At 38.7% G+C, this 25,014-nt stretch overlaps 3 protein-coding genes across 14 annotated transcripts in view; 1 reads left to right on the top strand and 2 right to left on the bottom strand.

Annotated features, from left to right (window-relative positions):
- The window catches only part of SKIC3 (SKI3 subunit of superkiller complex), a 48,323-nt gene extending 46,496 nt beyond the window's left edge, over positions 1-1,827 (bottom strand). For 2 of the 6 annotated variants that reach the window (XM_030258044.4, XM_072922011.1), the window contains exons 1-2: positions 1,259-1,398; positions 210-307 (exon numbers count right to left, since the gene is read on the bottom strand). In XM_030258044.4, coding sequence (XP_030113904.4) covers positions 210-299 — 90 coding nt within the window. In that variant the 5' untranslated portion in view covers positions 300-307; positions 1,259-1,398. Of the gene's footprint in view, positions 1-209; positions 308-1,186; positions 1,399-1,687 lie in introns of those variants that run through there. The other 4 variants (XM_030258045.4, XM_072922010.1, XM_030258049.4 and 1 more) reach the window with 4 other exon arrangements.
- Positions 1,281-25,014, top strand: part of ARSK (arylsulfatase family member K) — a 34,193-nt gene continuing 10,459 nt past the window's right edge. For 2 of the 4 annotated variants that reach the window (XM_030258054.4, XM_072922012.1), the window contains exons 1-9: positions 1,281-2,051; positions 2,741-2,869; positions 5,596-5,725; positions 7,609-7,768; positions 10,333-10,615; positions 14,765-14,936; positions 16,858-17,082; positions 19,909-20,133; positions 20,217-20,477. In XM_030258054.4, coding sequence (XP_030113914.4) covers positions 1,281-2,051; positions 2,741-2,869; positions 5,596-5,725; positions 7,609-7,768; positions 10,333-10,615; positions 14,765-14,936; positions 16,858-17,082; positions 19,909-20,133; positions 20,217-20,477 — 2,356 coding nt within the window. Of the gene's footprint in view, positions 2,052-2,740; positions 2,870-5,595; positions 5,726-7,608; positions 7,769-10,332; positions 10,616-14,764; positions 14,937-16,857; positions 17,083-19,908; positions 20,134-20,216; positions 20,478-22,374; positions 23,412-25,014 lie in introns of those variants that run through there. The other 2 variants (XM_072922013.1, XM_030258055.4) reach the window with 2 other exon arrangements.
- PCSK5 (proprotein convertase subtilisin/kexin type 5) overlaps positions 23,540-25,014 on the bottom strand; it is a 229,367-nt gene continuing 227,892 nt past the window's right edge. For all 4 annotated transcript variants that reach the window (XM_030258053.4, XM_072922008.1, XM_072922006.1 and 1 more), the window contains exon 37: positions 23,540-24,912. In XM_030258053.4, coding sequence (XP_030113913.2) covers positions 24,509-24,912 — 404 coding nt within the window. In that variant the 3' untranslated portion in view covers positions 23,540-24,508. The remainder of the gene's footprint in view (positions 24,913-25,014) is intronic.

Raw genomic sequence — 25,014 nt, 5'->3', positions numbered from 1 at the left:
TAAGCAAATTCAAAAGGAAAGGGAATGAAAGTTTACATGTGGGAAACTAACACAAATAATCAATCAAGTTAAACCTGAAAATCCATCTCAACTATCACTTCAATAAGGTACTCTACACTCTGCACTATTATATAGCTGTAGAGGTATGGGAAAAATAACAAAATGTGCAAAAAGCCCCAAACTTACCTTCCAAGTATAAAATTAATTACCTTGCAATGTTTTAAGGCCTCCTTATACTGTTTATTTCTGATCGCGTCTCTAGCATTCTTTAATGCTGCCTTCACCTCCTTATTTGACATTGTGGCTGCTAAATACAAAGAAAGTATTATCAGTTTTTGTAAAAACAGATATTCTGACACATACAAAATGGTTATACCTTTATAGCGCAGAGGTTATTTAAAACAGAGAAATATAGTGCAGTATGCCAAAATGCATACAGCACCAGAAACTGATTAAAAAGATGGCATGGTTAAAACGACTCACATTTAGCTCCAGTGCAGGATTCCATCATTATTCCAAAGAGTTACAAAGTACAGTTCCAAAGAGATACAAAGTAGCTATCCAAGAATGAAACTTTTTTTACAGATTAAGATAAATTTAATGAAGAGGTGTTTTAAGAGCCTGTAGTTAGACTTAGGAGACAACACGCTACACATAGCAGCTCCTGTTTAAAAACAAACTACGCAGTGAATGCTGCTTAAGTGCTTTAGCAGTGCTTAAGAACCCTATTACCCGAGAAATGTGTTCCAGTGGCTGGCAAGAATCAGGGTTTTTCTTGTGTGCTTCCTACAGCAGCACCATGGCTATCTGTCACATCCTGATGTGGCCCACCCTTCACACAGTTACAGCAAAGTCTGCTTCTGACTAACTGCCATGAATCAAAAAAGCATTTAGGAACACAGCAAAGAGGCATTCACGCTTTTTAACACAATCTTGCCCTGTTTTGGTGTATGTTGTACACCAAAATGAACTTTAGAAACACCAGAGTCAAAGCTGCCGAGATAGGATGAGACTGAGAAACAACACCGCTTCTACCAGCACTGAAAAAGATGAAAAAAGCAAAACTAGCTGAAAAGCAAAATAACTTTTTAGGAGCAGCAAAGCAAAAATAAAGGAATGGTTGGACATAGGATAACATCGAATTTCAGATTTCCTCAGAACTTATAAAGAAATCTGTCGCACTTGCATTGCTTAGCGGCTCCTGGAGATAAATTTGCTTCCTACGAGGGAACAGATGCTTCGGTCACCACAAACGCACCTCACCGCGGGCACTGTCCAGCATGAGCCGCACAGTCACCTACAGGCAAAACACCCCTTCGCCGCAAACCTGGACAGCAGCCGCAGTGCGAGGCCACCTAGCCCGGCCTGCGGGTGGGGTCGGGGACCCGCGGATGGGGCCGCGAACCGCCTGGGGAGACAATCCACGCCCGCAGGCCCGCAGGGAAAGCTGCGGCGGGCCGAGCCAGGCCGGCACGGCACGGCACGGCACGGCGCGGCGCGGCGCGGCACGGCACGGCACGGCGCGGCACGGCACGGCACGGCACGGCGCGGCGCGGCACGGCACGGCACGGCACGGCACGGCGCGGCGCGGCGCGGCACGGCACGGCACGGCACGGCGCGGCGCGGCACGGCACGGCACGGCACGGCGCGGCGCGGCACGGCGCGTCGCCACCCGCTCCCGCCGCACCTCCAGCCGCCGCCGCTCCCGGCCGGGTCCCGGGACCTGGGGCACTGCAGGAGATGCACTTCCTGCTCCCGGGGCATGCTGGGAGTTACAGGCCGCCGCCCTGGGCACTGTGGGAGTTGTAGGCCGCAGTCAGCGGCTAGCCTCAATTCTTACGCTGTGGCCAGAGACACGGAATCTGCTTTCGGAGCTGCCACTGCTCTCGGTTAGAGAGCTGGAGGCCAGGGCGATGCACGACGGCGGGCCGCTGGGGCTAGCCGGTCTGGCGCTACTCCTCACGGCCGCCGGGGCGGGAGCAAGGCCGCGGCCCGCTGCCCCCGGGCACCAGCCCCGATCTAACGTGGTGTTGGTGGCCTGCGACTCTTTGGTGAGTGATCAGGGCGCGGAAGGGCGCCCTCACAGGTAAGGGTTCGGGGTGGGAGAATACCCTCGGCGGTGGCCGGGATGGAACGGCCGAGGATGAGGCCGCCAGAGGCTGCGCATGCGCAGGCGGGAGCTCGCTGCGCGGGAGGCGCGACTGTGTGGCGGGGCGCTGAGGGCTCGAGTGTCGCACCAGTGCCCCAAAGCTAACGCAGCCCCTTCCCGAAAGGCTGCGCCGTGCTCGCATCACAGCCTTCACAGCAGCCGAAAACCTCTGCGCAGGTGGCTCCCACCGCCTGGTGTGATACAGCTTGTGGCCCCGGAGCGGGGCGTGCCAGCAGGACTCGGTGGCAGGGCAGCCGCCACTGGAACGGGGCTGGTGTGTAAAGCGAATTACTCTTCGGTTCGCTTGAAAAGCCTAATGGCAAGCAAGGTCACTAAACGCTGTTACTCTCCACAAGAAATGGGATAGCGAATTTCTAGAATCACAGATGAAATTACTGACTTACTGTGCACCAAATACTGGTTTATTGAGGCTCTTAAAAGGTATAACAACACAGTAAACTGGTCAGACGTATATCTATAGCGGTAGGCATCTAGCGGCTTTATTACAGTGATTTATTAATGTATTTGGTTTACCCTTCAGACACAAAGTTTTCCACTCACAAATACTAATCCTTGCGTGTATCTTCACAGTTTTCTCACTGTGCCCACCAGCACACTGGACATGCTTTGATGTGTTTTACTCTGAGGAGCCTTGGTTTCTCTAACTCGTCTAACACTCCTTGTGGAATCAAACATAAGCTCCGTGGTGTTAAGCTCCAGGTGCTTTCACGTTTCATCACTTTTCTTTCACTATTGAGGAAGTTTGATCCCTAGCCTTCTTGGGTTTCCATCTTTGACTGCACAGATAAAAGCAGTTGGCTTCTTGCCTGCTGGCTGTTTTTCTTAGGATGAATTTTTCCTAAAATTAAACATTATATTATATTAATATTTGGTAAACATGTATTATTTTTTTTCAAACCCTATCTTTAAACACATTCATTGTGATTTCAAAGATAAAGAAATAGTTCCTTCTTTATTTATGTAATAGCTCCTTATTGATTTCCTTCCTTCTTTGTTAATTTTATTTTCAGTAAATAGTCTCTCTTAATATTCTAAAATAATACGTGTTTTTTTTCTCCAAACTTTCAGCTTTTGCTAAAAGTCTATTTACCAATAGTTAAAATTACAGTATTTAAGATCCTGAGGGCTAGTCAATGTCCGTTTTATATCCAGATGCTAGCAGATGTTGCAGACAAACATTAGGTGAACTTTTATATGTCTCCTTTAAGCAGGAAGATTCTCGTAAACTATATTACAGAGATTAATGAGGTAACCCTTACAAAAGAGAAAGGCAAAACCCACAATGTTTCTGGAATTCTTAGGTAAACAATTAATAACAAGGTGCTGTTTTTGAAAAGTATCATCTTTGCACAGTGCGTACAAAGAAGAGTATAGTAAAAGAAATGTGTCGTGTAAACTTTTTTTCTGAGATGGATTTTAAGGTAGAACTTGAAACATTTTGATTACATCGCTAGCAGAGAACAAGAAGGGTAGGGTACTGTTGAAACAAACAGCTTTTCTGGAAAAAAAGCTGAAGTCCTCCAGGCTGTTAAAAGGTCTGGGCTTTTTATTTCCTTAGGTATTTTAAAACCTAGAAATCCTACACAGTTCTTGGGGATGTATTTCCAGAAATAGCTGTTGAGCTTCCACCTTTGCAGCCAATTCAAGATGCTTACTACTTTGACTGAATACCCTGTCATCTATAGAAACAATATTCATGTCACAGTACCAAGCATACTGTGACACCAAGAATATGGAGTTATTTTACTGCTGGGTCACTGAATATGGTATCACAGTATCAATATAAGGCACTCTTGTCTCCAGCTGTTCAAACACGACTTTGTTGGAGAAAGTTAAGAATGTGTTGTTGACAAGACTGCCCAGCAGTTATGTACTTTTGTAATGGTTTAGTATTCTCCAATTTAGTGTTCCCACTGAAATTGCTCCAAACCATGTGCCACTTGCTTGCTTCTCTGTCCCCCTCCTATTCCTCTGTGGCAGGCTGGAGCAGAAAATTGCAGACACAAAAGAAAAAGGTCACGGATTGGGGTGAGAATGATTTACTAGAAACAGCAGAGCTATAACAGTTTACTAGAACAGTAACAGCAATAATGTTAATAGAAAAATATATGAGAGAGGTGAGCAGTTCACATTCAAATGCTCACCACTATACTATGCAGAGCTCGACAGCAGTACCCGTTGGCTGCCACACAACTCTGGCAGGAACCCCTTCCCCTGTTCTGGAAAATGACATGAGCTGGTACAGAATAACCTCCATGTCTTAGCCATGTCCCCTTCTGGCTACTGCAAAAGTGAACCTTTTCCTGGCTGGTTTCAGCCAGGACAGCTTTCTAAAGAGCACTTTCAGCCCAAAGTTTTGTTCAAGTTCTTATTGTATACTACAGCTGTATTTCCAGTTTGTCCTACTGAGTGCTTATTCAAGATGCCATTTGTAGTAGTATACAAGATTAGGTGATTGCTCATTTAGCATGTTCTGATATGAGCTGTGTTCAGGGGCTAGGATGCTACGTTTAGCTCTACTGGTGCCAAATGAAGTGACTCTTTACAATACTGGGTTATCCAAGAGTATTTCTGCCGGAAACCGAATGCTGGGAATTACTTTTTTCTGCAATTAAAACTACAGATGGACTGTCACATATCTGTTCACTGAAGAGCCAGTGAGGCTGGGGCTGTATTGGCATATCTTATTCAACCAAGGAAAGGAATAAAAGCAACAGATAAAACACAATGACATGAAATAATAGCACTCTGCATGAAACCTGGTTTCATGTGATGATAATCTTTTACTCTAAAATTACCTATTCAAACTTTAATAATTTTAAGTTACTGATTGAAAAATCCATCTAAACAAATAGGTTATTAACATGAAATAAGCATTATGAAAGCATCAAAATTAGCATTATGGAAGTATCAAAAGGGAACCACTGTGGGTGGGTTTTCTGTGGGAAAATAGCCTTTCTTTAGCTTTCTGATCCCTTTTCCAGTCCATAGTTTCAAATAAGTTTACAGAGAAGTGGTATGGATAAACCTTTAAAAAGGATGAGGAATCAATGATGATTTCACAGAAATATGTGCTAGTGCACACATCTACATTGGGATTCAGTCTAACTCCTTGTTACGTTTCACTGTACCTATTCCCATTGAATGTGTCATGGTAGGACCCCACCCCTGAAGAACTGGAGCTTGGAATATGTATAATGATACAGTGGAATTAATTTTGCTACAAAGAAGCCCAGTTATCTTTTCCATTTTCAAAAGTGATCAATTTTATATTGTTCTGCTTAGATTTTCTCAACACTGTTTTCCATACCTGTGTAGAATTGGCAGCATTTGAGCAACACCAGTCCACGGTAACAAATATATTAATTAATGCAGCTGATAGTTTGCATGAATGCTGTTTATGTGTTGCTTTTATTTCATTGCAGGATGGACGCTTGACGTTTTTGCCAGGGAATCAGACTGTGGATTTACCTTCCATAAATTTTATGAAAAGACATGGCACTGTCTTTCTCAATGCCTACACCAACTCTCCAATTTGTTGTCCTTCCCGCGCAGGTAGAACCAAGCAAAACATATGATAAATGCTTACACATATCAATTTAAATATGTGGTAATGATGGGAAATTTGAAATTTTTTAATGGGGAGAGATTTGTTTTGTTTTTCAATAAGATCCTTTTTTTTTTTTTTAGTTTGTGTTTGAATTCTTGGGGTATTCTTCTCTCATGTGTTTATCTCTTCTGTTCTTTATGTTTCCTCCTTTATTTTTTTCTTCTCCTTGTTTCAGTTAAGTGTAAGGTGCCCAGTCTTTTTACAAACTCCACTGAAGCTTCAGATTTTTAAAAAATCTTCAGGATTTATAGAGAAATCATCAATTTGTTCTGGTGCAGTGCTGAAACTACATTTAGAACTACTCTCTCTTCCCAATACAGTCATTAAATATCTTTCCTGTATTCAGCAAAGAGTAATAAATAATAATAGCTGAATAAAGTGGTAGCAGTTGCCCTGTCTTCTAGATACATGATGCATCTTTATTTAGCTTTAATTGAATACTTGCATGCTTTTCTTTACTTAGTGTAATTATGTTCAATTTCACACTTGCAGAATTTGCTAGGAAGATAGAAGGAAACTATATTCCTCAGTCAAAGATTACATTTTAAACATTTCTGTCTTTCAGTTGATGCAAAGACCCTCCTTAATCTGTAGCTATAAAAAGATCCCTCTTCTCCTCAAAGCATACACTGAAAGAAGCAGCAGTCAAAGGCAGCCAAATATAGTGTTACCTTTTTAGTATTACCTTTATTGATTACCTAGTCCCTGTTTCTTTTTCTCATGGTCACATTTTAAGTGGGTGACATTACATGAACAAGCAGTTGGCCTTCCTTTTCTTTTCTTGATGCTTGAGTCTTTCAGCCAATTTTTATTGCTAAGAACAATGATTTTATGTTATTTAATTTAAATAAGTTTTTGAAAATGGCAGGTTAGTACTCTTGTGAGAAAGAAAATGCATAATGAACTAAATGATTCATGTGTAGTATTAACTGAGTAGCTGTGACTACTGAGCTCATACATGGGGCTCTGAACCAGCAGGACATCTTTTGCTTAGCCAGGAGCTTGGATACCTGCAGTGAACTGAGGGTGCATCTATTGTGGCGGTGTCAGGGATGATACAAGAAGGGATAGCAGGAAAGATGGCTTTGGGGTGGGGAAGGGACCAGTATTGCCATGTGGGGTTGATGCGCTTTGCTTACAGGATATTTCTATTGCTTGTGTAATGACTTAGCTCTGTTTTGGGACTACCTTTTACTTTTAATTAGCATAGGAAAGAGTGAATGATTCTTGATAAACTGCTAAGAAATAGGAACTCACTTAAAAAATCTTCCCTTATAGTTCCTTTGCAACTCTTGCTTTGGTTTCCTTTCTTCTTGATATCTTCTTTAATATTCTCACTTTGTTTCTGCAACTCATAGTGAAGTAGATTACTTATAAAGAATAAAATTGAGGGCATTTGTATTTATTGAAATACTATATTGTAATTCTGTCCACGAATATACTTAACTTTAGACTCACATTAAATCAACTGTAGTAAGTGTAACTAATACTCTGAAACACACGTAAATACAGGATTGTTTCATCAGGATCTGTACTTCCATGCCATTTTCTTTCAGAAATCAAGAATATTTTCTGATCTAATTAAAACTTGATTTAATGATTGCATAGCACCTGGAAAGATAGGACCTTCTTCTGCAGTTCTGGGGATTATTTGAGTAAATTTTGATACTTGTATTGATGATGAAATAAGATTTGGAAGAGTGATACTTTGTATTCCTTGTTCTTTGTATCACAGTTTGGACTTTTTACCTCGGTAATAATGAGAAGATTAATCCCTTCTCAACCTTACAGGTGGGAATACTAATCACTCATCTTTTTTTTTTCCCAGCTATGTGGAGTGGTCTTTTCACTCATATAACAGAATCTTGGAATAACTTCAAAGGTCTAGATCCAGGTTATGTAACATGGATGGATCTCATGGAGAAGCATGGCTACCATACACAGAAGTTTGGGAAATTGGACTTTACTTCTGGACATCATTCAGTAAGGTAATCAGGTAGATTTTCCTGCTGTGAAATGGGCAGCAGTGAACATATCACGTAGGGAGCTGTCACATAGTTTTGGTCTCCAGTTGAAATGATAGTAGCTTTAAAAGAAATTGTGTTAGGTACCTAGCAGAGATATGTCCTGCAACTTTATGGAGAAGCAAGTATATCTCTTGCAGCTGTACTTTGGCTTTTACCTGTAGTTGAAAGGTAATACAGAAACTGGTTTTGCCCAACATGGTAATTTTCTTCCACTAGTATTATTACTCCCTAAGTGAAATTCATAAACTGCTTTTGCATTGCCTTAAGACTTCCTGACTTCCTGTTAATACTAACAGTGTTGGAAAACCAGAACAAAACCCCATAATTATAATAACAAAATATTAAGCCTACTGTCACAAAATTTCAGAGGTTTTGAGGGGTCTTTTTGAAGGCCATAAGTGTTCAAAGACGTGTGCTTTTGTGGTGGGTTGACCCTGGATGGACATACCAGAGCCATCATGATAGAACAAACTGTTCTATGACTCTGCCTCCTCCAGTGGGCAGGAAGGAGACAAAACAGTGACTCAATGGTGAAGATAAGGACTGAGAGAGATCACTCAGGTACACAGCAAAGCAGACTTAACTTAGGAAAATTAATTTAGTTTATTGCCAATTAGAAGCCAGAGTAATGCAATGAGAACTAAACCCAAATATTGAAATACTTTTCCACCAGCCTTCTACCCAGGCTTATCTTCCAAATTCTCTACTCACAGAGGTTTGGGGATAGGGACTGTGGTCAGTTCATCACACATTGTCTCTGCCACTCATTCCTCATCATGGGGAGAACTCCTTACCTTCTGCTTCAGTATGGTGTCCCTCCCCCACTGAAAGGACAGTCCCTCACTGATTTCTCCAAAGTGAGTCCTTCCCATGGGCTGATGTTTTTTACAAAGTGCTCCAGCATGGGTTCCTTCCATGGGATGTGCTCCTGTTTGCAGGAACAAACTGCTCCAGTGTGGGTCCCCCCACGGGGTCACAAGTCCTGCCAGTAAACCTGCTCCAGCATGGATTCATTTCTCTGCAGGTCCGCAGGTCTTGCTGGAAGTCCAGTGCAGGCTTTCCACAGGATCACAGCCTTCTTTGGATATCCATTTGCTTTGGTGTGGGGTACTCCAGGCTGCAAGTGGATATCTGTTCCATGGACTGCAGAGGGACAGCCTTCCTCACCATCTTCTCCATGGGCTGTAGGGGAATCTTCATTTTGTGCTGTTTTTATGAACATGCTCCATTTCACTGATTAATAATGATGTTCCTTGTTGAAATAATAATAATATTTTCTTTAATATTAAACAGGTTAGAGTTGCTTATTGCTTCCTTCTTAGTTAAGAGGGGATTTTGTTCTTTGAACTTGATCTTAATCTCAGTCTGACTGGATAATCAGACTGGCCTATGGCCTACATAGTATTTTTTTTCTGTATAAATCAGTATTATGACATTACGTGCAATTAGACACACCCCCACACATACTCCTTTATCGTAATTTCATTTTAATGTTTATGAAACATGCTTTCTCAGATACCTTAATTTGTTCTAAGGAATTTATTTAAGCCTGTTTAGGTTGAAAGTGTGAGCCTAAACAAGGAGTTAAAACAATAAAAAGAATTGTTACAGATAATTCCGAATAGCTTTTCTGGAAGTTAAAGTGCACTGGCAAAATTCCTTTGGGGATAAAACTGGTTAGATGCTCTTTAAAAACTAATAATGTTGTGTTTTGATAAAAGCATGTGATCAAACTTTGAGCAGCTTTATACTTTCTTTTGTAATTTGGTTGGTTATATTGAAATTGCCATGAACAAAATGAAGATGAGTCAAAGTCTTAGATAGTCTGCCTCTTACCAATGTCCACCATCATTCACTCTTGCAAAGAAACAAGGATATTTGCAGCTCAGATGTTTTTTATAGTCTTTTAGAAAGACAACAATTGCCATGACATTGGAAAATCTGTTAAAAAATATTTTGTCTTTAAAATTTTGCTGGTTTTCCCTCCTTCTTGCTTTCTTTATACTCTTTCCTGTTATTTGTTTGATAGGATTTATACAAGAGAAATCATTCTTACAGATTTTTGTATAAAGTGTATTTAATTAATACTACAAGCCTCATCCAGAATGTTTTTTCTAAAGGCAGCCTCACCAGTGAAGTTATTTTCCATTAGACTCTTTTACATAAAAATCTCAGGCCCAGTTTACACATAAATAGTGTGTCAATCTGTGCCAAAACGTGGAGAAGGGTCTACAAGATAGAGTGGTATTTCTAAGTATTATTTTGTAGATGTGAGAAGAGCCATTCTGACATAAATGGATAATAAATAAGAAAGAAGATTCAGAAGCAAACATAAAAAGCCTAAAGGTCTTCGTATAAAATAGATGCACAATCATTATTGCTCAATTGAATAACAATTCTTCTTTATGCAGGAATTGGAAGTAGATTGTAACTGAATTCTTCAGGAATTCATAATACTTTTTGCTTGGAGAAAAAGTGAAGAAAACATTTTCTGTTGAGTATGTGACTTGTGTATGTATTTTCAGTAACCGTGTGGAAGCTTGGACTAGGGATGTTAACTTCCTGCTCCGACAAGAAGGAAGACCCATGGTGAAGGTTACAGGCCATAGGAAGCAGATTAGAGTAATGGAAACAGATTGGCAGAATACTGATAAAGCTGTAAACTGGATAAAGGAAGAAGCTGTTAACTTTACTCAACCATTTATTCTTTACTTGGGACTAAATTTACCACACCCATATCCATCACCCTATGCAGGAGAAAATTTTGGATCCTCTACATTTTTAACATCTCCCTATTGGCTTGAAAAGGTATGTGGATAAAAATTTGAATATTAATTTATTAATAACTGTACTTATTACAAAAAGTATTTTAACTGGTTTTTCAAGATAGACCCAATTTTGATATTTCACTATGCAGTAAAAAGTACTTGAATGAGATGTTAGATTTCTGATTAAAGGCTAAGAAAATAGAAGTGACAAATTTGGCTGTTGTGGGAAAAGGTTTATTAGCAGTAGTCATTGAATCAATAAGTAAGTATGGAGTTCAATGGCTAGAAACACATTAAAAAATGGGATTGTTGCTATTCTTAGTTGTAAATTAATTTAGGTAGTGGTCTGAAGTTCATTATTATGAACATTCTGTATTTTGCTTATTAGAAATGCTGCTATGTGTAATGATTTTGTCTGAGTTTTACATGAAAGATTGACTTTTTCTGCAGTATGGACCTAGAACATAAAACAACATATGACACAACGGAAGTCTTCCTTTTCTGTTAACTTTTTCTGTGCTACTGTAGGTTTTGAAGCACAAGAAAGTGTCCTTATGTCTGTATGTGCAAAATTAAGAAATTGCACTCCATTCCAAAGAAGAAATACTTTCTTTTCTGTCTTGTATAGTTTCCAGTTGCCATTATCTGCCATAAAATATAAACATAGATTTAATTGCAGAAAGGCATTACTATTCTCTGCAGTTGAAAAATTAGAATTAGGTTGATAAGACTTTATGCTTCAAAAAACCCCTCCATATGCAATTTATGTAATTTGTGGCCTTTTCCATGACAGAACTGCTAAACTTCTTTATCTAGGTGTACCAAAAATACAAATACTTAGAAAAACCAGATTTACAAATGAAAGTTGAGAGATGTGAATTTTTTCGTAATAGTGAGGGTTGTGGGTTCTTCTGGGAATGGTGAGAAGTTTGTGGGGAGAGGAAGAACTTTGGAAGAAAACCCTTTCAATTACAAAAAGTTCTAGCTTTATTAAGAAAAGCTTGCTGGGTGCTGGTTAGATATATCTTGGGAAGTATAGGTACTTTTTTTTGAGTCACAGACAGTTTTTGAGTCACAGTCACAACATCTTTGACAAATGTTTGTCATCTTTTATTCAGTCAGAATACCTTAACTGCACAGTTTGCTGGACTCCTTCCCACCACTGTGTATACATACTGCATTGTGTGGGCCACATATTGCCATTTACTGACCATTGGCTGGTTGTTCTGCGATGTAGCTCTTTTTTAGTCATGGAAGAAGTAGTCTTTTAAAATCATAGAGGTAATCTCATGAAGAAGTTTGATGACACTGATGAAGAACTGAATTAAATGTCCTGTTTATTTGGGCTGTAATATGGGAAAGAGTGTCAACACAGTATGTTTGTGAAACACTGTGTTGTTAAGCAGATGGTCCCCTGTATTTTGCACAAGCTGTCAATTTTCCAGGGGATGTAGGACTTCTTTCCTAGTTATGAATTATGTGTCTTGGTTTAAGACGATTCAGAGGTAGACATTCTAAAATGAGTTCCTCCCCTTAATTTCAACCAATCCCTTCCCACCAATAAGGAACCAATACTAATAGATGTAAGTGAAAAAATAAGTTTACTGACAAGTGAAACAGCAACGTGCAAAAAATAGCAATGAATAATCACTAGATATGAACTTGCTGAATCGCAGGAGCTCCATGGGAACAAAGACACCCTAAACTGCGTGATGTCTCCTAATATGACAGCCTAATATGACAGCCTCCCACTGCTGACTGCCTGCAGGAGGCAAAGGGAAAGTGGTTGTCAGGCACTTTCCAAGGTGGCACCTGCAATGGGTAACCATGCACTCCAAGAAACAAAGGGAACGGATGGTAGCAAGCCCTCCTGGGAAGGTTGGAGCTTACGAAAGTCTAGTGACAGATAGGAAGTTCTGGCACATGTGGGATCAGCACAGCTGTTTGCTACTTCCTCTTGCACTGGCTGGATTCCACCAGTGTTGGTGCTCGTGCCTTCTGATCTGCTGGTGTGCTGGAGAAGGAGCAGGGGAAACTGGTCTCTGGACACTGACGTGGGATGGCCTAACCCGTCAATGAAGCTTCGCTTCCTATAGAGTTTGCAGAGATCACTGGCAATACAGTTTCTGTTTACTAAATGTAGTTTTTCCGAGTTGCTACAGTTGGAAGCCCAGAAACTCACCATATCAACCCCCTTTGAAGCAGAGTCTCTTCCTTCAGCAGAAGAGGGGGTCAGCTTGGGTTTCTTGACCTTTAAAGCAACTGGCATCTCCCAGCTGCCCTGCAATTCTGGTTCCGGTCATGCTTCAGGTCTTAAAGACACAGTGCTGCGTCTCCCCCTCGAATCCACGGGTCAGATCCCCTGTGGAGCCCGGCCAGCTGGGCAGTGGGGTGAGGCGGGCAGAGGGAAGGAAGCTTCTCCTTGAATCCCAGGGGGCTTGGAGAAGCTCCCACGTGAGTCCAAAGACGAGCTAATCCCACAAACAAAGGAAAGAGGCGCTCCCCCTCAGGATTAGTTCCAAAGTTTAATGAGGGCCTGGAGAGATCCCAGGCCACATCTGACCTCGAAGGGCATCCAGAGCAAAAGAGAGAGTGTCCCCGCCCAGCGCAGCCAGATATAGGGGGTGAGGAAACCCAAGCAGCCAAAGGGGGAAGGACTTGGGAGTGGCTCTCTGGGGGCAAGGCCTCAGAGTGACCACTGAGGAGGGGGTGGGGGAGGAGTCCCAGCCAGGGTCCAGGTACCTGGTGACCCTGCTAGAAGGGTCTGGACAAAGGGGAGTGGTCACCAGGTGATGGACACATCACCTGAGGGGAGACAGGGGGATGGGTTGGGGTTTGATGGACATGCAGGTACTGATGGGAAAGCTGGGATGAACCAAACAGATACAAAGAGGGGATATGGAGGGACACACCATGAGGGGATATACAGTGCAAACACAACTCTACAACACAGTAGCAATCTTACAGCACAGATAGATATGGAATGCAGTAACATTTTGGGTTACCCAGGACATTACCATAAGCAGAAAAGGGATTGTGGCTTTATGAATACTTAAAACTAGGCTGAAGTCCTGTAGAAAAGAATCACGGATGGAGGACACTTTTTGCTCTCTTACCTTAAACAGCTAATCAATACCATTTGCAAAGTCCAAAATATAACTCCAAAATGTAGCTAAGAACTTTGTGCAATAAGAAAATGACTGAAGCATTATTATTTTATCTTTGTGATTTTTTTTCTAGTAGTGCGTTTTCTATAGATCCTGAGGAAACCTACATTTTTTGTGTCTATTTGACTATTACAAAGCCAGGTGTTACTTCTATGGGCACTTGGAACCCTTGTAGTTTTATCAACTTGTTTTATCAGACTTTTCCTCCAAGTAACAAGTGGAAGTACAAGAGGAAATTGCCTCAAGTTCCCTTTTATTTATTTATTTAATTGCCTCAAGTTCCTTTTTATTTAAGGGAATATTTGCAAGTATAACAGCCAAGGCTAAATGTGTATGTCAAATTTCAAGACTCTAAAGCTAGTACTGAAGCAGACAATATCTGTGACTATGCATAGTTTGAATATACAAATAGATTGGCTTTTTGGTTTCATACTGATCTTCCATTTCTTTATAGCTAAATGAATTGGCATATGTAGAAACATGTAGAAAGTATTAGAAAATTGGATTAATGTAGTCAATTAATTTTATCAAAATGCTAAGATTTGTCATCACTGTCTTGGAGGCTTTCCCAGACTACATGGTTTTCCATGATCTCTAGTCCCACATAGCACCCAATCTTTTAGATCCATGAAAAATTCAAAATTTTTCAGTTACTCTACAGTTATGAAGACTCTATGCCAATATTCTGTACCTACTTTATGAAGACTACTTCACTACTTCAGAAGAGTGTTCTGTGATACCTCTCTTAAAAATATACAGCAGTTGGTGAAGCACATATTTGTGGCTCCAAGACTTAGTTTCTTGTTGATTTTCAAAAGTTTTTAAAAAACACTTTACTTTTGGAAACTGTGGGGACATAGGGAGGAGGGAGCTGCATGGTGTAACAAATAAGCAGCTAGTGTTTCCCGGGTCATAAATGGAGAACTGTGAATTTATGCTATAATTTCTTAAATTAAATCTCTGTTAAAACACTCGATTAATTCAGTTGCTAAAGTAATGATAATTTCCTCTTATTTTTTTAGGTAAATTATGAAGCTATTAAAATACCCAAGTGGTCTTCTCTTTCAGAGATGCATCCAGTAGATTATTACTCATCGTACACGAAGAATTGCACTGGAGAGTTTACAATGGAAGAAGTGAGAAATATTAGAGCATTTTATTATGCTATGTGTGCAGAGACAGATGCCATGCTGGGTAGGTAATGTCTTACTACACAGTGGGTTTTCTAGTTCTGATTTTTTTAAAAGAAAGTGCTGCTAGGGCTGATCTTTTGGGGAAAAAGATAGAAAACAAACCACCACAATTCACATCTGAGAGTAAGCTGTGGAAGTTGCTTTTTCAATCTATGTGATAAATGACAGGATAGCCTTTTAGGTGAATTGAGAGACTCTGAAAAGTAATCACAGCCAGCAGTCAGAAGCTCTGTAGAAAACCAGGGACTGCAGCAAATTATGGCATTACCCATTGCAATGGTTTAAAATGCAATGGGAAAATTACCCCATGGAAGCTGCCCCTCCTCCTCCATCCCCTTTTGACAGCACAGGAAGTACTAGGAGAGACCAGAAGTGGGAACATCAATTTTACTGAGAAACTTGCAATAAACATAACAATATAGATAAAAGATGACACAAAGGGAGAGTGATCTACCCACAGGAAGGGTGTTCACCAACAAAAAAGCAAACACACCCCGAAAGAGAGTACCTAGTGGGGTTTTCCCAGACAAAGGCAAGATGGCACCTGTCATCTCCATCCCCTCCACACTGGACCATGCAGCTCAGAAAAACAAAAGCAATGAGGCAAAAAAGTTTCTGCAGTTTATTATCCTTCCTCCAGCCTGGAAACAATGGGAAACAGGGACAAAATTAAGCCTGGAGAGCTAATTAATCCAAATAAAAGGTCCAGCTGCTGAAAGGGCTGGCCCTGACAGTGGCAGCAGTGGCAGAAGCAGTAGCAGCTGTGGTGGTGGCAGCAGCTTGTCTCATCTTCCTGCTGCTCCAGGAATAGTTACAGCTTGTCAGGGTTCTAGAAACAGTTAACAGCCTCCCTTGACTTCAGCAACAGTTAATGGAACAGTTCACACCTTTCCACCATCGAGATAAAACTGAATCAACTTCAGCATACCTCAGGATCTCATGCTGAAAAATATACTCCCTCCATGACATAGGTAGTATGTTATTAAATAGTGCTGGAAACTCCACCCTTCTTTTCCTCTGTACCCAGGACACCCATGTACACGAGGAACTTAAGTCTCTTTGATTAAGTGCTAACTGAAATAATGGAGATATTTTTGTGTAGGGGACAGACTGTAAAAGCTGAGCTGGAAGAAAGGTACATTTTAGGGTATAAGTAGTTTTCCTTAGAGGCTGATTTCAAATGTGTAAACTGCATAACGGCTGTTACACATTGACTGAAGAATAAGGTTACATTTGGAGTGTCCCTTAGAAGCATATTGTTGAAAGTTATGAAGAAATAATTAATTGTACATTCAAAATTTTTCAGTTTGCAGGAATGTCTACAGCTAAATAATTTATAATACAAGTTGGTCTTAATTTACAGCATTTTATTTTTTGATTTGAAAAGTGAACATGAATGAAGAAGAATTTGTTTGCATACTAGTATGAAATTCATTATCAAATAAACTAATCTTTTAGGCATATGGCCTAAACTAGGACAGCATAATAGATTTGTAAAGTGAATTAAAAGACACAGAATTGCTCCTCCTCATTTTATGAATTAAAAGAGACCAATGGAAGCCTTACAGATCTAGGAAATAAGGGATTTCAAAGTAACTGCACTGCAGTTGTAATTTTATAACATTTTTAAACTAGTAGGTTTAGGCATGAATCATCCTAAAGTTTTAATATTTAAGATGCCTAAGTGGTTTGCTTAACTACCAGCTTAATTGATCTTGGTCCTATCTTTGTTGCACAAACGTACATATAAAAGTATAGGAGTATATGTTGTGTTTTCATTGCACAAATGTATGTGAAACAAAAGAGAACTTTCCTCCACTGAACTAGGAGGGTTCCTTGAAATTTGCATGAAGCTTTGCAAGTACAGATCTTGGAAGAAATATTTTGAATGCACTCTTTTTAGTATCTTTTTGTTGTTGCAGGTGAGATTATTTCAGCTCTGCAAAATACTGGGCTTCTTGGAAAAACAATCGTTATATTCACTGCAGATCATGGAGAACTTGCTATGGAACACCGTCAGTTCTATAAAATGAGCATGTATGAGGGAAGTTCCCATGTTCCTCTTTTAGTTATGGGGCCAGGTTTAAGAGAACAGCACCAAATACCAAATGTAGTATCGCTTGTGGATATCTACCCTACTATGCTTGGTGAGTTAAATTTCAGGTGACAATTTTTTTCCCTGTTACCATTACTATTCTGCATTTGTATCATAATAGTCAGAATGATGTCTCAACTTTGAGGCAAGATAGTAACACAACAGGAGATAATTAATATGTGGACCATATATATGGACATGGACATGGACTAAACAGAAAAGAGTAAAAAATGGATGAAAAAAATAAAATAAAGAAACTGATTGTCTTCCTTATTACTGTAACTTTTATCTACATAATTACACTGACTGATTATATATAGGATTATTTGTTAGCAAAAAAAAAAGGAATACAACTCATTTTATATATGAATAATCCTTACTAGCCTTCATACCCAACAGTTTACTGTTGAAATTACAGTGTAAGTGCATTCAGAGATGAGATTAAACCTGAAAGGAGGAGGACAGGTTCATTTACTGAGCAAAGTAATGTCTTTTATGAAGGGTCATGTGGAAGAAATGTGGTGAAACTTTGTATATGTACAAATGATCTGGGCACATGTAAAAAGATGTGATAATGGATATCCATTCTTACCTTATGAGATATGAAAATACTCAGTATTGGACAGAGAATCAAACAAAAAGAATTAAACTTAAATTACTTAGATGGAAATCACTTTTAAGAGGGAATTTTTGAACAGTTATCTGTGATAAATCATGCAAGAGACAATGCTGACTGGAATTAAACATAAGGTAAAGTTATCTTTTGAGGCTTTATCTGTGATCTTTTAGGCTTCTAATCAGAAAAAAAAAAAAGTTCTTTTCAAACCAGTCTGGAAGGCTTGCTCTTTAAGAGGCATCACATGTACACTGCAATTGCCTGGAGAACATGAGTGAATAAAACTGTACTTCTAGCAGTAAATGTCAGTGAAAACCCCACTTCTATATTGTTTTAAGTTGATTTTATAAAAAGTAAACAGAAGTTATTTATCTGTGTGTGACTTCTCAAAACTTTTGAACAGTTATCCATTGAAAAATAGGATATAAAATCTGAGTGGCTTTCTCCCAAATTTTGACATCAAATTGTTATGTATATCTATCTGTACTAGATATGAATCTTATTATACAAGTTATGGTAGCCTATATAAAGAGTTAAAAATCTCTTCTTTTATTTCTTTCTCTCTTTTCCCTAAGAGACATAACTGGTCAGATGGTTTAACATCCTTCTGTCTTTTCCTCCTGGGTTTTTTTTTGTTTGGGCTTTTTTCCCCCAGAACTTTGTTTGCATAATTCATTCCTTCTGTTCTGGCAGTTCCCTTTCTCTGTACTTTGAATGTCAAAAAGGCATGTGTGACAAAAATGAACACTTGAAGAGCCATCTCTATCATGTTTTATTTCTCAGTCTGCGTGCTGCTGCTGACTAGTGAGATTTCGAGTCTATTTTTGTGACAAATTTAATTGCTTTGCTTTGTGTTGTCACAAGGAAATAATCTCTCTTAAGATGCCATACAAATGCTTTGGTCAAGACTGCCTCCTGCACTGACTTTAGGAATAAAGTGCAAATGATTGCAAATGATTGATTCCAGCAGAATCTGTTTGCTACGAATGTACATTTGGAAGTGCAACAGCTCTTGCCCTTTGTAACAGGACATAGCATAATTTCCAGGCAGCACTAGCTTTGTTGGTCTGTATGGAGGTAGCTTTGGCTCTCTATTGGAAAAGCAGAGCTTTTATTTGAGCTGCTGAAGGTGGCTGGAACATTCTTTGCACATAGAGAATCCAGTTACTGCAAGTAATAGCGTTACTGGTTTAGGATGACAGAAGAGCCTATATCCCTTTTTCATTTCTTGGAATGTAGTATGTATTTGTTCAGATTTTTTTGCCCATGCATGCCCAGAAGGTGCCTGCTGGGTTTACACTGATCTTCCTAGTACTTTGTCAGATGCTGGCTGAGCAGAGGACAAAAAGGAAGACATGTGCTGATGAAGGAAAGATTCACCTATGAGCAATTTATATGCACAGAGTATACCACTCAGCGTAGAACAGATTAAATACTACCATGGTGCCCTGTGCAGTGGCGAGTTTTGAATTTTGGATTACTATAAACAATGTATAGTGGGGTGATTAAAAATAAAAGTAGTCATACATGGTTTTAGGACATGCTTGGGATTCTTGCTATGCTTTTCAGAATGTTTCTGAAAAACCTTTGCAGTCTTTTAACCTGATCTTTGGGAGCTAGAGAAACTTGTGGTATAAGTTACTGCTGAGGAACTTATATTACAGCATCTTCTAGTGTCCATCTGGTAAGCTATGGAGTTATCCAGTGTTTTCCATACATGCACTATGTTAATACCATCTCAAATACCATCTTTGTCTCCAATCCAGCCAGAGAAGCAAGCTCCTCAAATGTCCCCACCAGTTACAGGTGATAATAATGGCCACCTTTTATGAGGCATTTCATTATTCACTAATGAAGAATGCTACAGTACCATTATTGTTCAAGAAATAAATGGTTACAACATGTTGGATATGGAGCTCTTAGGGTCCTTTCATGCTCTATTATTCTTTTTCTTCTGCCTGATATAGTCAGAGCAAAAGAGAAATGTTTGCAACCATGATTAAGGAATAAAACAGTACCATCCGTCAAAGGAGACTATTGTGATCCCTTTTCACAAATCTCTGTTTAAGTTACACATAAGTGATATATTTGCTCAAGATGCTGGGCAGCTTGCCTTGGGAAATTCCTTAAGGTATTTTTTATTGTGTATTTTGGGATAATAATTAGGAGAGCACATTTTATTGTCAACATTCAGACATTGTGTTAGACTTTTTTAGTCATCAAAACTGCAATAACATTTTGATTTTATGTATATTTCCTTAGATATAGCAAGAATTCCTGTCCCTCAGAACCTCAGTGGATATTCTCTTATACCGCTGCTACGTGAAAAGGCTGAGAACAAAGTGTCACCCACAGGACCTCGGCCCTCATGGGTGCTGAGTGAGTTCCATGGATGCAATGTGAATTCCTCTGTGTATATGCTGAGAATTGGCAAGTGGAAATACATCACATACTCAGATGGCTCTTCAGTACTGCCCCAACTCTTTGGTATGCTACTTTTATGTCTTGACTGACTTGTTAATTTACTTTGGTGCAAATTGAATCTTAACTGACCTTTTTTTATGTTACAGACCTTACTGCTGATCCAGATGAGCTTACAAATCTTGCCATAAAATTCCCAGTAACTGTACATTCTTTGGACAAAATACTTCGCTCTATAGTAAACTATCCAAAGGTTTCTTCTTCTGTTCAGGAGTATAACAAACAACAGTTTATCAGTTGGAAACAAAGTTTGGGTCACAATTACTCAAGTGTTATCGCAAACCTTAGATGGCATCAAGACTGGTTAAAGGACCAAAAAAAGTATGAGAATGCAATTGAAAAGTGGCTTGGTAAGTAGATACAGACAACCTGGATTTCATTTGAATGAGAAAATAAAAACATTATGCATTTGTAATATTATGCTGTATTTCAAATGTTAGAATTATTTTCATATGTACCCTATTGAAAGTAAAGATAACTGAACTGTTACTGCTTTGTGTCAGAAAGCCAGGAGTATTTTATATAACTAGCCAGCACAACAAAACTAGAGTTTTAGATGTTATTATTCTGTAAGTAAGTGTATATAGAAAGGATAGTGTGAAAATGCTAGTTGTGTGTATGTAATATTTACCTGATTGCAAAAGTACAGATTTTAAGCATTCAAACTCAATAGGAACTTCAATTTATAAGGAAAAACAAGGATTGCAAAATTTAGTAAAGTACCAGTTACAGTGAAATTCCCTATATGTATTTTAAGTCTAAATTGAATAGACATTCATCAAAAAGTGGATAACCAGTACGCGTCTGAACATAGATTTAGTTTATTCAAGTACTTAACTATATCAGCATTCCTGTATTACATGTGATTGATTCCCCACATTTTCAAGGTCTGCCTGCTGATCTCTTGCTTCTCTCTAGTCATCATCATAAATTAAAAAACAAAACAAAACAAAACAAAACAAAACAAAAAAACCAAACCAAAAAAAACCCCAAAAAAACCCCCAAAAAAGCCCTTCTTGCCAAACCTATGAGTAGAGCAGTTCTCTGAAAAATGATAGGGTGATTTGCATAAGATAAAATAAAAATTGCTTGAATATAGTTAGATTCTGCAAATAAATGCTTTAATGCACATCAGTGAGTGGAGAATTGAAACCTAAAATGTACACAGAGGAGACACAATTGAAGCTTGCAGGAAGAAAATTACTGTTTCCCATTTTTCCAGTGACCTGACCAAAAAAAAAGTAGTTTTGGAAAAAGGTAAGATTTAGGTAACAACTCTTTCATTTACGGGAATATGTAATTAGAGCAGCTAGGCTTGCTAATTATTTGTCACCATCATTGCTGCTATAGTACCAGTTAAGAATGTATACTTAATACATAAAATATTTTCTGGAATCTGTTATTAATGCTCAGTAATAGCAGTAAGCCAATAAAAATAAACATAAAAATGAGACGTGTTTTCTGATGGCCCCACACTCATTTCATGAGCAACTTCCCACAAAGAGTTAAAAAATCTTGAAACCATGTAGCACATGCCATTATAATTCTTAGTAAAATTAGTTCAGGTGTGGTTGAAATTACTTAAACAAAATGAATGGTCTGCATAAGTAGAGGAAGTATTTATATCCATGTGAAAATTTGCTGAAGAGAAAAAAGAATAAAGAGATTTTCTCACTTTCCAGAGGCCTGGACAGAATGCAGCACATTGTCCAAAATGGAGTAAAATAAGATTTGGTGAACTGAATGTGTTTTGTGCTTTTTAATGATTGAATGTTTAAAATGTGGGGGAAATTGTATTTTGTCAGTTCTGTGAACAGTGCTTTCCTTGAAGAGATGAGCTTTAAGACTCATTAATGTTAGGTATAGAAAAGTGCCATTTGTGATGCTCTCTGAAATGAAGGAACAAATAGGGAAAAGGCCTTGGAACCACATCTTGTGCCACAGAGTGTCCAGAGACGTCCAGTGCATGGGGACAGGTTTCTTGAAAATTTAGAAAACTCCAGGAATGGGCCAGCTCACAGAGCAGAGCTTGTTATTGTTTGAGAGACCACATAAAATCATTCTTCTGCTGTGTCACATGGCTTGCAGTCTGATTGTAATATGGAATATGTATCCTCCAAAAACATAAAGTAGAAAGATGAAAGAGAAATTATTTAAACAGAAGGCTGTACTTGCTAGTGTGGGATTTAGAAAAGTTTTAGTATCTGTTAGTCTTGAGGAATAATTGGAAATATTTTTGTTTTCCAGGAGACTAGAACTTATTATAAATGTCTGTGACAATGGGAGCCAGAGCTGGGAAATGGTGATGAATGGTAACAAGGACTAGAAAAGATTAAAAAATAATTGGATGCCTTTATTTCAGGAAAAAGTGTAAGGAACTTAGATTGTTGTGTTCTTTGTACCTTTTTTTTTTTTTTACAGCCTTCCTTGGTTCTACCAGTTTTCCACAAAGTTTCTTTAGAGGCAAGACTAGAATTATTTCATTGTGCTTTTGCTTGCTTGGTCTCCTTGTAGACTCTTATCAGGGATTCCTAGTTGTAAAGTGTAAAGGGATACAAGTTCCTAAATTTGTGTCTCTTTGAGTACTATTTTCAAACTTAACACTTTCAAAAATATTCAAAAATCTCTTTTACAGAAGATGTTGATGCTGTTCTGGCATCCATTTTAGGTGTTGATATTTGACTGGCTGGATTGGGATGGATGGGAAGACACCCTTCCTCAGCAAATCTAACTTAAAGCCCTCTTCAGGAGTCTGGCAAGTCTCTGACCAATGATGCATTTTCCCTGCTTTTGTCAGATGGGCTGCATTGCCCCCAGGAAACCCGGGCAAAAGGGCTGAGTAACCAGTCCTGACTATGACACCATGGTTCCAATAATTTGTTGCCCCTGCCAGGGTCATCTGGCCATTTCATGATAATATAATCTCATAACCTGTGAGCCCATAAACAAAATGGACATTATCATTCTGGTTTCAGATTGCTTAGGCTAGGAATAAGCATTTGAAATGTGAGGAAGTGTGTCAAAGCACACCAAACATTGGTACTTGTTTCAGCTTTTGTGAAGTCATGTTGCCTTTAATTCCTCTTTCTGACTGCAGGTGCGATGACTAGAAGGTAAAATTAAAATTGGAAGCAATAAATCTCTCCATAAAACATCTTTAATCTTACAGATGGAACTATCCTGAGGTCTTTAGGCTTATGTAATACTGAAAATTCCACTGAGGCATTGAGCCATGAAAAGCTGCTATTTTTACACAATTACACAATTCCTTGTAACAGTAAAAATATATATATATATATATATATATATATATATATATATATATGCACCATTATTGTTTTTAGAGTAGATCCTTACTGGAAACCTAGAGAAACTCTGAGATTTAATGAAATGTAGTGAATAACAGCATATATAAGATGGTTAAAAAATTTATTCTTCACAACAAACGGCCATACTTTTTCTGTAGAATTAAAAATTTTTATTTGTGTAATAGTAATAAAAATTACCAGAAAAGTGCAAATATCCCCTTTGCCATTGTCGGAGCATCCTGAGCCATTTACAATATAATCACCACCTGCTCATGGTGCAGGATTGATGTGTGTTTGTGCCATGCAAAGGGCCATATTGTCTACATGCTTGTAGACAATATTGCCCTTAGTTGTATACCGAGAAATTAATCTGTAAAATGCAAGATTTTTTGACAAACACTGCAGTAAAGATTGTTCAGAGGCTGATATATAAAATATTTTTGTTCTATTTAGTACAAACTGTGATTAAGATATAGTTATGAGAAGTAGTTAGAATCCTAAATCTTAAAATATCATGTCATGGATACACAAATTCAAAGGAAATACACTGTAAAGATTATGAAGTGCAACATTTTTGCTTTAGAGAACACCAGGTGATTATGAAGAAAATCTAACTAAATTCCTTCAAGTTGCCTATTCTATTATGGATTGTCAAGTAACTCTAATCACAAATTAGTGAGCTGCTGGCACCCTCTCCCTGTGGCATTCATGAAGCAGATGCACCCATCTTGCTTACCACATTTCTAGTAGTGATTGGCAGGGTTCTCCAAAAAGGTCTGAAGAAAAGTTTGTGTTAGTTACACAAATACATATTGGGAAAAGATTATTCTCCACACAAATGCGTAGAAACTTGGTCTCTTAACCAGATTATATCCGGAGTGCTACTTAAAAGCCTATAAAATATTTGTTTAGAAGAAAAGAATTTCTAGAAATATTTCTAGAAATATTCTTCTTTCACAATAATTAATAGCAAATAATTGGAGGTGAGTCAAGTAACTAAACATATTGACTAAATAGCTATAATTTCATAGGAATTTATAGGACTAATTTACTGTTAGTGAACTAGTAAAAAGTTATCTAAATGAGTAACTTTCATCATCATATTCTAGCTCATCTTCCTCATCATCCTCCAAAAGTCCATATTTAAATTTATGATAAATTGTGCCATCCTTGCCCATGTATACAATGTCATCTTCATCATCATCATCTTCATAATCTCTATCTCTGTATTCAATCACTTGATCCTCATGGTAGCTGGGATTCTTGTGGTAGTTGCTCACAGAGGAAGGAGAGGTTTTGGAGTGATTTGTCAGTTTCTCATACCGTCCTTTATTGGCAGGCTGGGTTTTTGTTTGTGCCTTTCTCCAGATGAATACAATGGCTCCGATGACAAGCAGAAGCAAAATGCAAGTGATAACAAAGAAAATAGTTTTGCTTTTTTGCTCAGGGGGTAGAGTTGTCTGTAATATGCAGTCATCTACAACAGCAATTAAAAACAAAAGAACAACAAAAAAAAAAGGGTGAAATGAGCTTGCATTTGTGTGTGTGTGTGTGTGTGTGTGTGTGTGTGTGTGTGTGT

The sequence above is a fragment of the Taeniopygia guttata genome, chromosome Z (assembly GCF_048771995.1).
Source record: "Taeniopygia guttata chromosome Z, bTaeGut7.mat, whole genome shotgun sequence".
Classification (NCBI taxonomy): Eukaryota; Metazoa; Chordata; class Aves; order Passeriformes; family Estrildidae; genus Taeniopygia; species Taeniopygia guttata.
The sequence above is the reverse complement of the archived record's forward strand: the minus strand, read 5'-3'. Positions and strand labels throughout refer to the sequence as shown.